The 13743-nt window shown below is 33.6% G+C and overlaps 2 protein-coding genes across 6 annotated transcripts in view; both read right to left on the bottom strand.

Moving 5' to 3' along the window:
- Positions 1-1844: 1844 nt before the first annotated feature.
- LOC106104118 (serine protease snake-like) lies at positions 1845-5482 on the bottom strand. The gene is made up of 9 exons (XM_013284070.1): positions 5347-5482; positions 5055-5107; positions 4332-4488; positions 3845-3910; positions 3682-3755; positions 3193-3372; positions 2779-2992; positions 2496-2662; positions 1845-2216 (listed from the first exon to the last, which is right to left on the bottom strand). The coding sequence occupies exons 1-9, from the start codon at positions 5396-5398 to the stop codon at positions 1989-1991; spliced, it is 1191 nt and encodes a 396-aa protein (XP_013139524.1). The 5' UTR covers positions 5399-5482; the 3' UTR covers positions 1845-1988.
- Positions 5483-7266: 1784 nt separating this feature from the next.
- LOC106104283 (atrial natriuretic peptide receptor 2-like) overlaps positions 7267-13743 on the bottom strand; it is a 145229-nt gene continuing 138752 nt past the window's right edge. For all 5 annotated transcript variants that reach the window (XM_013284286.1, XM_013284287.1, XM_013284288.1 and 2 more), the window contains 9 exons: positions 13149-13475; positions 12743-12902; positions 11787-11945; positions 11167-11332; positions 10412-10561; positions 9919-10111; positions 8790-8964; positions 8289-8479; positions 7267-8166 (listed from right to left, as the gene is read on the bottom strand). In XM_013284286.1, coding sequence (XP_013139740.1) covers positions 7558-8166; positions 8289-8479; positions 8790-8964; positions 9919-10111; positions 10412-10561; positions 11167-11332; positions 11787-11945; positions 12743-12902; positions 13149-13475 — 2130 coding nt within the window. In that variant the 3' untranslated portion in view covers positions 7267-7557. The remainder of the gene's footprint in view (positions 8167-8288; positions 8480-8789; positions 8965-9918; positions 10112-10411; positions 10562-11166; positions 11333-11786; positions 11946-12742; positions 12903-13148; positions 13476-13743) is intronic.

The raw sequence follows: 13743 nt of genomic DNA on the forward strand, positions 1-13743 counted from the left end.
ATTATTAATTAATGCTATGTGTAGTGTTGTATATCTATTTGACCCGGTGGATAAAATTATTCTCAAGTAAACCGAGGCCTTCTTTGTGAGAGTCACACGATCCTTTAGGAACCGAAACTGGATATCGAAGTCTTAATATCATTTAATTCTAATGTCATTATTAATGCCTTATTAATGCCTGAGTATTCAAATTGAATAGATTTGAAATAATTGGAGACCCATTTCAGAATAATTCGGTAACTTTGTCATTTATCAAATAATTGCTACGTTTTCATGAATGGTACTCGCTCGTACAATATTAATTAGAATTCCAATTATCTTAAATCTTTTCCTCTTTGCCGTCAATCCATTAATATCTTTGAAAGTCATGAATTAAATTAAAATATTTAAAATTACTGTTGGTTTAATCATTTTTATATTTGCGTTACAAAACGAAGGGAAAGATACTAATGAAATTTTAGTAGTAGAACGAAAGAGTAAGTAATAAAAAAGACCTACTGTAAAATAAACAGTGAACAGACAAATTTAACAGTGGTAGAGCCCGCTTTAACATCTTCACACAAATGGGCCGGCTCGCCCGGTGTAATACCACGACCACATAGAAAACAGGCGTGAAGTAGGAGTTAATTGCGCGTTTCGTCTGATGAGTGTGGTGCCGGAGGCTTAATTTTAGTCCCTTTTCCTTTCCACTCTTTTCTTAAGAGCAAAGGATAGAAAGGAAAAGTGGATGTCACGGTAGAGGAGATGCATATGAAGGGGAAATATTCTCTTATGTGCGTCTCCTCCTCCGTCAATGAAGAGTAGGCAACGCATCTGCAATTGCGGATGTTTATGGGCAGCGGTCGCTTTCCACTTTGGTGGATACAGGTGGCCGTTTGCTCGTTTGCCACCTTATATTATAAAAAAAATACACTTTAATGTAACAAAATAACTACCTGAATAATTACAATTATTACAATATTGTACAATCATTGTCGTTTTGGTCGTTGTCGGTCAAAAGAAGGGGTATTTAGTTTTTTATATTGAAAACTAAAACCATCTTGTGGGATTCTTAAATTAGCAATAAGTCAGAGTTTCAAGACGAATTATGTGAAGATTCAAACAATTAATTGGATAAGGTAACTCCTAACAATGAAAGTCGAAACTTATGTTCACAACTTTCCGTAGACTGAATTTCAATTTGTTACGATTCGTTTCCTTTTACCATCCTTTATTGATCGACTTCCCAAAGGAAGTAGGTACTCCATTCGTTTGTTTGTGTTGTTGAAAAATGTTTTTTTATTATTATTTCATACATTTCAGCTTTCGCCCGCGTTTGTTTAATTAGTTTGCTTTTTTTTGTCTTTTTCTTACGTAATTATTTTACTTTTGGTAACTTTGTTGTTTAATTATCTGATTTAATTATATTTATCGGAACGTAATCAAATAATAATCTCAATTTTCAATTCTTTCTGTATAGAATGAAAAAACAAGAATTTGCCAATTTTAATTTACAAATGTTACTACTTAGTATGGCAAATTTTATTGTTAAATTTTCTAATAATAACATGTTTACAATACGAATCGTGTTACTCCAGAAAAAATTCATTTTGGTAAATATTTTGCTGTTTTTAATGTATCCAAAGATGGGTATGCAAAGATGGGTTTGGACAAACTAAAACCTACAAGTGATGTGGGTCTGATACATTGTTGAAATGTTTGTAGTTTGCTGCTTGAAAAATAGTATTATCTAAATTATATAGTAAAATAAGTATTCTACCTGAAAGAGTACGGTAATAATACGACAGTAACAAAACCTGAATAAATTTATTTTCAAGAGACTAAAAAAAGTACATATTAATTTAGAGTTTTAATTGTATATTTAATTTGTAAACTATTTTCAAACACGTAAGTCATTTAATCAGATTATCGCTTAATACTTTGAGTAAAACTATAATAAAAGTTTGTAATAAAATACAACACTATACTTTAGTTTTAATTTGTCTAATCTAATGCCTTTTGATATTCGTGTTCAATGTTGCATTAACATCTTTTTCCCAAACGATATTTTCAATCCAGTCAATGAAATGGGATACTTTTGAGAAAACGCTGGGTGTATTGGCCAGCGCGCATCCATAGCCAAATGACGTCACGCCCACTACATAATGCATACGCCATTCAAAATGTACATGTATCGGCATTTGAAATTTAATGTGTAATGGACCTCCGGAATCTCCCTGTAAGCAATATTTTTTTAATTCAATGATTTCCAATACATGGGACCAATCCGACAAACACCTGCCTAAGTAAGATATACTAAACAAAAATCAAAGAAACAATGTTTACCTATGATCTACAAATGAACAAAATACAAAGCGTCAAATCTTCAAGAGTTGTATCTAAGCAACTCATTTTGTAACAAACCTGTACAAGAACAAAATACAGGATGATAGAAAACTAAAAGAAGTTTAAAAATAGGCTACGAACATAACTGAATGTATACAATCACAACAAACCTGACAAGCATCAATTCCACCTGGGGTGTGGCCAGCACATATCTGGTGAGAAGCGAGGCCTTCCCTCCAATTCCTGTTGCGTCTGCTTTTCAATGTATCATTACATTCATCTGATGGCACCATATCCACTGCGGCTACTTGTAATATGGACGATGTTCGACGACTTGCTGAAAAAAAAACAAGAATTCCTTTGTAATTATCATCCTCTTGCTCGCACTCAATATTCATTTGTGTAATCAGTACATAAACATTTTATATTAGAGTCTTCTTCATGTTATCTTACCCGTATCAACTACTCCCCAACCGGCGACAATCGCTTTACCCGATATTTCACTGTCTTTGGTCCACAAACAAGCAGGATGGAAACTGCGAGTGAATATGACATCTTTATTCAATTCTATCAGAGCTATATCGTAGTATGTTTTAGGAGCATGATATTTATCATGAACGATAATTCTAGAAATCCGTACATCTTTTGGCGGAAAGCCATTTCTATCCTGAAATAATTAGAGAATTTATAGCAGTCTATTTTTTTTTTTTGATAGTTGGAAAGAAAGAGTAATCCCTTTCCTTATAAAAAGAAAAATGTAATTCGTTCGTTCGTCGTATTCATCTTTTTTCAAAACAAACTACTTCATAAAATTTCCATTATCATAATGCATCCTAAAATATTTGGCTAAATAACTATAATACTTACCCAGCCTAAAATATTAACAGCAAATCGAACCACTTTAGGTGAAACGTCAGCAACAGTAGTATCACGCGAAGACACTTTCGAGCAATGGGCAGCGGTGAGCACAAACTTTTCACTGATTAGGACTCCACCACATTTGAATATCCATGTCGTAGAGCCAGTACCTCGCCAACCGATAGCTGCCTATAACAATAAAAAATTAAGCGAATAACCTCATAAGATGTAGAATACACATACATGCTCTCAATGAGAAATGAATTTTAGGAAGCCTAATAATTTATGTCTTATTTTAATACTGTTTTATCTATTGTCTTGCTCGTTTATAATAAATGTAAACAATCACATGTCTGATCATTTTAAGACACAAAATGTGTGTGGATCCTGTATGATTTAAAACTTGAGCTCCCTCAAAATCGATCTGCTTTAGCTACCATAGGAACATATTGCCATGAGTCACGTGTGTTTCCATTAGTATTATAAAATGTGTCTTACCATATGAGGAATCTCTCCAACTTCAGCATTTTTACCTCCAATGACAATGGGCTCGATGATGAACCGATTAGGACCTGTATCATCTCTGTTTAAATTAACCGAAACAATTACACAAAAGATTTTCAAACCTTCATCCCTTGAGTGTTCATATTGGACAACTTACATGACGCGAACTCTCTCAGCCGTTCTTCGATATCGTATCGTATTCTCCAGATATGTTCCATGCATTCTAGGAATAACAAAATAACATTTGATAAAAACAGATTTTTAATATAAAATTATCTATCTGTACATATAATAAAATTGAAGTGTCTGTTTGTAAAATTACAAGAAAAATTCCAGATTTCGAGAAGATGATGTATTTGCGTTGCTGATAACGAAAATCGAGTTTATTTTTTTTGGTCTGTCTGGAGGCGCGTTTGTTCCAGGTAACCTGCAAAACGGCTGGGCCGATTTCGACCGGACCTTCACTGAAGGGTAGCTGACATAGACAAGCATTTTATAGGCTATTTTTTTATCTGCATATTTTAAGAAATAAAGCTGTATTTTCATTATGTTATGATTCCCTTTTCGCCTATCACTACAATTAGTTTAAATATAATTTATTTATGTGGTAGAAATTATTTCGATGTATTTTACTCTTTACTTACTAACTTCACTAATTCGACGTCCTTCTGCTCTGAAGTCTGGTGTGTGATATTGCAGAGGTTTGCAGTTATCGCTGTATTTATCCAGTAACGTATTAAATTCACCAGTTGTTGCGTTCCATAGCTTAGTACTTTGTTCTTCTATTAGAGGATCAATAAACTTAAAAAAATAACACAGAATAAAAACAAAAATGATTGCCATTCAATTTAATTCATCTGTTTTATATTTTAGATCACGGGTATCCATTTATTTTCATCTTAATATACTTATAATACGATAAAACGTAAACACACATTTTGTGGCGTAAGATCTCAGCAATTACAGCATATTTTTGATTTTTTTCTAATAAAAACGCCTTGGCTTACTTCACGCTTTAGGCTATATATTTTCACACTATTAAACTTAGGGGGTAAATAAATTGGATAAAATCGCTAATGTGGAAAAGAGACCATAAACTGCTGCCAACATCAAGGAAGCAAGGTTGCCTTGCTTTATCATCATGTCATGGCAATTTGACATTTGCAATTAAATTTGACAAATGTAAACAATAAAACATTTTTTTTTAATTTCATGCAAATGAAGTCGCACGGAAAAGTTATTGAGATAATGATAATGTCTTGTTCATCGATATTTTAAAATAAACAGGCCATATCCTATATCTGGTTCAACAAGCAGTGAAAGGACCAGATGCAAAGCTTTTTCTTAATTAGAAAACAGTCACTTACCTCCGCGTTAAGTGCTTCATTCTTTGTGATATCCTCACCAGTATTCCGAGAAACTATAATTATAGTAAAATTATCAAAATTACATACAAATCTTTTATTTACTTGTTTATTTTACGACAATAACGTAACGATCAAATTATAATAAGCAATACATTTGCTTTCTAACTTTAGAGTTTTCAAAGCAGTATTGCAATAATATTTATTACGATATATGGCATGAAATAGATCTATATTATATCAACGTTGCAACAGAAATAAGTTTATGAAAATCATTAAACTGCACAAAACTTACCTAAAACAAGAAGTGTTAAAACATATTCAAGTTTTTTACACCTTAAATTCATTTTGTATCTTAGTAAGATGAAACGCAATATTTATAATAAACCACAGCGGACGAGGTCGTGACTTTAAATGACAAGAAGGCACATCATACTTGCACTGATAATATTTGCAACACACAGTGTGCTATGAAATATTTAAATTCATTTTATTGACGGATACATAGACTTTGTCTGACAATAGATTAATAGGACTAGGCTTATCATCATCATCATCATCACCAGCTCACTATATGTCTCTACCGAGGGGCTCGGAGCTTACCCCAAGTAAGGGGTGACTAGGCCGTAGTCAACCACGCTGGCCAAGTGCGGGTTGGTTTATTTCACTTATATGTTTTGAATTTCTTCGCCGATATGTGTAGATTGCATCACGATGTTTTCCTTCACCGTAAAAATGTCGGGTATATTATGTACATATGAAAATTCGAAAAAATCGAAAATCACATTGGTACATGGCGGGATTCGAACCCAAGACCTGTAGATTACAAGTCAAGTGCTTAAACAACTGAGCCAACGACGCTCGCACTAGGCTTATAGTGTTAGCTAATTCTGTCTTATAAAGAACTTGTTTGTTAAGTTAATTGTATAATTCCAAGTATTAGATGAAAGAGGATCTTGATTCTTTACTTCATTATTCATTAAAACCATATAGAGTCTATCAATTTAATTTATTGCGTACCTTTAATCAACGGAGGAGGGGACGCTCACATACAGAATATTTCCCCTACAAATCCGTCCCCACTCCACCAAATCTACTTTCCTTTCCTATCTATATCTATACTATTATAATAAAGCGTAAACACACACTTCTTTATTGCCTAAGATGTCAGCAATTACAGCATATTTTTTAATAAAAGCCCTACACTTTAGGCTATATATTTTCACGCCATTAAACTGAGGTTGTAAATATTTCGGATAAAAACTCTAATGTGGGAAAGAGACTATAAGTTGCTGCCAACATCAAGAAAGCAAGATTACCAAGGTTTATCATGTCATGTCATTTTGACATTTGCAATTGATAATTTGAAAAATGCAAACAATAAAATAAAAGTTTCACAATTTCATGCGGATGAAGCCGCACGATAACAGTTAGTCATTTATAATTTTATAGCTATAATAGTAAGTAATATCTGTATCTACAACACCGGTTTTATCAATTCCGATAGCCTGGTTGAACCGGTCGAGTATCTGCAATACAGCGCGAATAGAGTAAAAAATTAAACCCATTTTAATAAATCACTATTCTGACAGCTGTTTAATATTCGCACATACATAACCGTTAAAAAGTATTTAGCAAAACATCCATCCAAACATTAGGACTGGCTGATAATAAAATAAACTTCGTTTGTATTATTATACAAACGAAGTTTATTTTCACATGGAATTATGAAAATTTTATTAATATATTAATAGCAAATGTCAAAATGACATGACATGACAAATCTTGACAATCTTGCTTCCTTGATGTTGGCAGCAACTTATGGTCTCTTTCCCACATTGAGGTTTTTATCCAACACATTTACCCCCTAAGTTTAATGGCGTTAAAATACATAGCCTAAAGCGTGACCTAAGTATAGGGCTTTTTAAAAAAAAGTGATCATTTTAAAATATGCTGTAAGTGCTGACATCTTAAGCAACAAAAAAGGGTGTGTTTACGCTTATATTAGTATAGATAATTAGATTTTGCTCTGTCAACTTTAAATTATGGACATAACCATGTTTTAAAAAATAAAACAAACGTATTAGTTTCATTCTTTTATATTTTCTAAAACGTTTCTGAAACATTTATAGTTCAAATTAAAATTTATTTCATACCATCTAAGATCACAATAAAATTACATCTAGTACCATATTTACAATAAATAAATGCTTAATTGTCTAATATGTACATCCTAGTCTCATCTAGAAATTAATAAATTCTATAAAGTATGTTCAGTGTTTTAACGAAAAAATACAACAAACATTTTATGACAACACCAAGATATATTAAATACTAAAAAACTTTATGGAATGACTCCAATGGTACCAACATTCAAATTATTACCTAACTCTAAATGACTTGAATTTTATAATAACAATTCTCTCATTGAATTATCAATTAAGCACAACACAGTGATTTAATTAAACTACTTATTCAATTAACATAGTAATATATAATTTAGATTTCACACGATTGAATCATTGGGTGTTTCAGCCTTGGACAACAACGGTACCCCGCTATAATCTTTCAAACATTCCGTACTCTTTTTAGAAGCGCTATCAAAGGAACTAGCTGTAGGGATTTTTGGTAGCCAATTATTATTGCCTATCTTATTCGATTTGTGATTTCCAATAGAATTCATTTGACAGTCCTTGAGTTTCACTTTGGGTTGGCCGCTCTGATTGACCGAATTGTGATTGAGAGTGCTAACGTTGAGTGCTATTGAATTAGGAGGGTTTAATTTGTCAGTGTCTGTAGAATGATCTTCAACTCCATTAGTTACAGCTTCCGTGGGATCGGACAGCTGTCTTTGCATTTTAATAACTTGTAGGAACGGTTGAACTTCTCTCTCTAATTTATGTACATCATTTGCCTTTTGCTGGAATATTCCTGAACCGCGTCTACTTGACGACCTCGACCCGTGGTCCATTCGTTGTTTGAACGGTGTCAAATGTGACAAGGAACCACTAACATTTGACTGTAATTGTAACTTCGCTATGTGAGGTTTTTCTTTAGGAGCATTAGGATCGATTGTTTCACCTAACAACCAATACGTGACTAGAACTCCTTTCCCCTGAAAAAAAGACATGATTATTGATTGGTAAAATGTGACAGTGCATTGCCAGATAGAAGAATAATACGGGAAGAATCCCTAATGTGTGCGTAAAGTAAAATTTAAATTAATAAAATTAATACCTTCATAGCAACTTCTCCTCTGCACTCTAGACGGAATGTACCGAAGCTGTCCAACAGAGCCTTAGTAGTGGGCGATACGTGTATCTTGAGAGCTTCACCGTTTGATTCCATTCGCGACGCCGTGTTCACTGTGTCGCCGAACAAGCAATATCGTGGCATTTTCAAACCAACTACTCCGGCGACGCAAGGACCTGGTTTAAAATAGCATTTCATGTAGTTCCTAATAGTGAATTAATAACAATAATAATTGCTACTTTGTTGGATTGCAGTTAGATTGTCGATCCAAACACACTAATATTTTAAATGCAAAATTTAGATGGATGGTTGTTTTATAGAGTTTGACGCCTAAACGATTGAACAGATTTCGATTAAATTTGGCATACACGTAGTGGATAGTCTGGAAGCACACATAGGCTACTCATTTTTTTTATTCCACGCGGATAGCCGCTGGCGAAAGCTAGTATCATAACAAAAATGTTGAAAGTTGCAATACAAGCTTACCAGAATGCAAGCCGATTCTAAGTTTGAGCTGATCATGTGGTCGATGTCTTATCCGGAAGCGTCTGACGGCGTCGAGCAATGCGAGCGCCATTCGCGCCACCTCGCGGGCGTGCCGGATTCCATTACGTTCCGGTAGACCGGACACAACCATGTACGCATCTCCTATTGTTTCCACCTTTAAACAAACAATTGTAATGAATGCTAAGAATTCGAAATTGACCATTTCTCTCTCATTTACTATCCTACTCAGTCCTACAGTTAAATACTTGCGTACTGTAGTCTGTATCTATTAATATGATCAGTCAAAGACTTCGTCAGTAAACGTAATAAAATTTCCACCGTTTTATACATTTTAAGATTTAAAACGTGCCATATCTCAAATCATTGAGGTATCTTTATTGTTAAAAATGTTTCAACCCAATCTTAACAAACAAGCTTGTTTAATGTTGAATATACTTATACATCTTTAGAATGTCAGATATATGTTGCGGCAAATAGTAAGAAATGTTAGTAACATGAGTAGGAAAGCTCCCTTTGAGTTTAATATTCGGCTAACATACTGTTGTCGTTCATCACAATATTGGCCTCGGTCCCGGCATTGTCATTGTCTTATTTAACTTTGAATATTAATGTTCTCTATTTCTAAAAAGTGGTTGTGTTATGTTGAATATATTATCTTTCATTTTTTACACACAAATGTTACATGCAGATATAATATCAATTTTAAAAGATTGTTATTGTTAATTTTTTTCCTAAACATATTTAAACCATTGGATAGATTACATGGAAACTATAATAGGATGTTCTGAGTATGTAAAAATGTATTTCATTTTTTATTTTTTCGGTAACTAACTGGATGTAGCGTCTTAAAGCGGGTGTACACCTTTGACTAAACTACACAACACACAAACACAACTGTTGTGCGATTGTCGATTGTTTGGCAGCCAAATCAACTGTTTAGTTGCACAACTAAAAATCGAGTAGTGTGCGAACCATATAAGCTAATAGGAATCAAAGTGGGACCAAACAGTTGTACTATAGTTTAGTTGCAGGTTTGCGACGCTCTTAGTTTGATAAATCTTAAGTATATAGAATTTCAAGAAGAGAGTTATCAAAAAGATTACTTTACCTTATAGACATCGTAGTTTTCAACAATCGAATCGAAGCACGTGTAAAGATCGTTAAGAAGATCGACAACTTGCATAGGCGTGGAGGAGGCAGATAACGCGGTGAATCCAACTATGTCCGAAAAGTATATGGTGACGCTCTCAAACGTTTCAGCGACTACTGATTGCCCATTTATGAGTTGCGAAGCCACTGACCTAGAAATAATGCTCACTCATAAAAAAGGGATTCCAACAACTCACGTTCTTCGTAATATCCTAATATGATTTTTTATATCCCCCTTGAGAATATTAGTTTTTGAAGCATCTTTTTATTGTAAGATATTCAATAACGAGACAATGAAAAAGTTTGAAATATTTAAAAGGAATTACGTCAAAAATTCAATCGGTTACAACCTCATGTTATAAAACATAAACATTGCTCATAAAGTATTGGAAGTTTAAAATATTATTTTCTGCACATTAGTATAATTTATTTCCATTAAACAATTTACTTACTTAGGTAATAATTGATAAAGAAGTTCCTCGCATTTCTTCTTCTCTTCTAAATAATCTTGAGTTCTTTCACTAACTAATGCTTCTAAATTATTGGCATATTGCTCCATACGTGATAATAAATTATCTAAAATATTACTACTTTCTTGAGACCTGTAAAAGAATTAGAATATTAAAATCATATTCAGAAAATAAAAGCGATAAAACGAGTCAAAAGAAAATGTCGGATAAGGGTAGGCAACGCATCTGCGATCGCGGATGTCTATGGGCAGCGGAGGCTTAGCCATTTTGGCGGATTCAGGTGGCCGCTTGCTCGTTTGCCACCTTATGTTATAAAAAAAATGTACCGCTGATCTGGTCGCTTAATAAAAATGGATTATTTTTTTTCAGAATCGTTTAAACCCACGAGTCATTCATCTTTTCAATTGAAGTTGTTTTTTTAAGCAGAAAAGCATTAAGTATACATATATGTAAATTCTAAGATCGGGCGCACACCTTTGACTGTTGTGCGATTGTCAATTGTTTGGCAGCTAATTTAACCGTTTAGTTGCACATTTAAATTCGAGCAGTGTGCGCACCTTCATATAAGCCGATAGGAATCAAGCTTGACAAAACAGTTGTGCGATTTATTCAAAGGTGTGCGCGTATTCTAATTTATAAACAAAATATTTCCATATATAATAAACATGCATTTTAGGTTAAATTATATGTTAGAAATACAGAAAGAGGTTAGTCTGTGGTATGTACATAAACATTACTTATTGAGCCGTCGAATCGCCCCCTTTAAATGCCCGAAGTCGGGTCTCTCAGTGGGGTCTTCCGCCCAACATCGTCGCATCAGTTCTGTCGCCTCGTCCGCTTCGAACGACCGATGATGGGTCGTGTTTGGACGAATACCACTGGCGACCACAGTCTCTATGATCTCTGTGAATAGATTTGTTATTCAATAAAATGAAGAAATCTTGTAATTTAGAAGTTACATTGTTTTGTTCTCTAGTGTTAAGAACCCAACTTTTTTGGCGTTTTATTGCTCTACTACATAGTGATTTAATACCACACTAAGGCGGAAACTTAAATATTATTAAAGGAATTTGAATGTGGTTGTTAAGAATTTAGGTTATTCGTAAATTAAAATATTACGTAATCTTCTCAGAGCCACAATATCACCAGCTGGGCTTCCATGCCATCTAAAGTTACAAACTAACTAATTACGTAACACAATGCTGTCTTAACCACTAACATCAGTGGATACATTACTTATAGTAACTCAAAGTAAAGCTAGAAATACGAGTAAGTTATTGCCAAATTAACTTAACACAACGACAGAGGAATTTAACTTATTTTCGCATAATAATGGCTTATGTATTCATAACCTCACCTTTGGGGGCCATGTCAATGCCCGGTCCTAGCCAGAATGCTCCCTGTCTGTTAACTATCTCATGCATAATAATGCCAAAGGAATACACGTCTCCTTTTTGTGTCCCCTCGGGCGGAGGTTCCGACATCCTGAGCAATTCCGGAGAGGTCCATAATAAACCTAATAAAAACACATATTACTAGTTATTGCTCGCGAATTCTCCACGTGAAATTTATAAATTTAACCTAAGTTACTCGGCAATAATATAGCTTTTTAATGGTGAAAGAATTATTGAATTCGATCCAGTAGTTTTTGAGTTACTACATACAAAAATACAAATCTTTCCTCTTTATAATATGAGTATAGATTAATTTGAATCCATTCCATCATCAGATTGTCATCTGTTGTTAAACTATAGACTGTGATACTTGAATATTCTTAATTTTTTTCCATGTATTACTTTTTTGTATAATTTCTTTATTTTGTCGTGACTAAATTCACTCGAAAATCAATTACCAATCAATAATGTATTAACTACTTGTAAAATTCAGAATTACAAGTGATATAAAACTAAATAATTTTCCATAAAAATCCATACTAATATAATAAAGCGTAAACACATACTTTTTTGTTGCCTAAGATGTCAGCAATTACAGCATACTTTCGAATAACTATTTTTTTTTAATAAAAAGCCCTACACTTACGTTACGATTTTGGCTATATATTTTCACGCCATTAAACTTAGAGGTAAATATTTTGGATAAGAAACCTAATGTGGGAAAGAGACCATAAGTTGTTGCCAACATCAAGGAATCAAGGTTGCCATGGTTTGACATCATGTAATGTCATTTTGATATTTGCAATTGATAATTTGACTAAATGTAAACAAAAAAATGATTTTTTTATAATTTTATGCGGATGAAGTCGCATGGTAACAGCTAGTTATCAATAAAATGAGAGTTAATAAAGTCACTTACGGGTCCAATAACTGTGAGCCTTGAAATCTTTCTCCGCAGTTCTTAGAGCGTGAAGACCGAAGTCAGTTATTTTCAAAACGAATCGAGAATCAACAACGCAGTTGCTCGATTTCAAAGCGCCGTGAGATCTTATATCGGAGCCGTGGAGATAGTGCATACCCTGCAAGTGAAATAATAAATAAGAAAAAGATGATTTTATCACATTTAGATGTTTAAAAAATGGAATCATTTTTGTAAAGTACAAGTCAATACTTCATTTCATTTTCAATTTAATAATATTTGTAGAAATATTGATAAGATTTACTTTGTTACTCTTTATGAACAGGAAGCAATAAATTGTTCGTACTAGTTTTGATAAGGAAATACAAGATAAAACGTCAATCGATCGTAAACATTGTACACGCACCCGAACAATATCGTGCATTAAGCTGACTTTGAACATCCAATCAAGTTTTATTGTGTCGTTTTCCAAAATATCCTGCAACGATCCTTTCGGACAATACTCTGTGAGGAGGCAGCAATGTGGTGGATCCACGCAGGCGCCGTAGAACCTCGCTAAATGGTCGTGCTCCAAATCCTTCATCTTCTTAAGTTCAAGTAACAGTGGTCTTGTGAGATCGATTCGTTGTTTATCGACGTTCTTTATTGCGACTCTGCACCCTTTGTAAAAGCCACAAGGGGCGTAAACTTGTCTATCACCCGCCAGTGACGTCGCCTCGTCGGAATACGCCGTCTGAAACATTGAATTAATTAGTTTAAATTTACTCGAAATTGGAACGTAATTAAATTCTTGGTGCTATTAATACTTTCATTGAAACGTTAATTCAAATAATTTTAATTTAAACAATAAGCGTTTGTCTTTTGTTTTGAAATCTTCATTTGTTTTTAGAGACCTTATTTTAATGATTTTTTGACCGACTTCCCAAAAGAAGGAGGTATTCAATTCGTCGGTATATTTTTTATTTTTTTTTTATTTTTTTTTTATGTGTGTTACGGCATAA

Source organism: Papilio polytes, unplaced genomic scaffold, assembly GCF_000836215.1.
Source record: "Papilio polytes unplaced genomic scaffold, Ppol_1.0 DF823691.1, whole genome shotgun sequence".
NCBI classification, from domain to species: Eukaryota; Metazoa; Arthropoda; class Insecta; order Lepidoptera; family Papilionidae; genus Papilio; species Papilio polytes.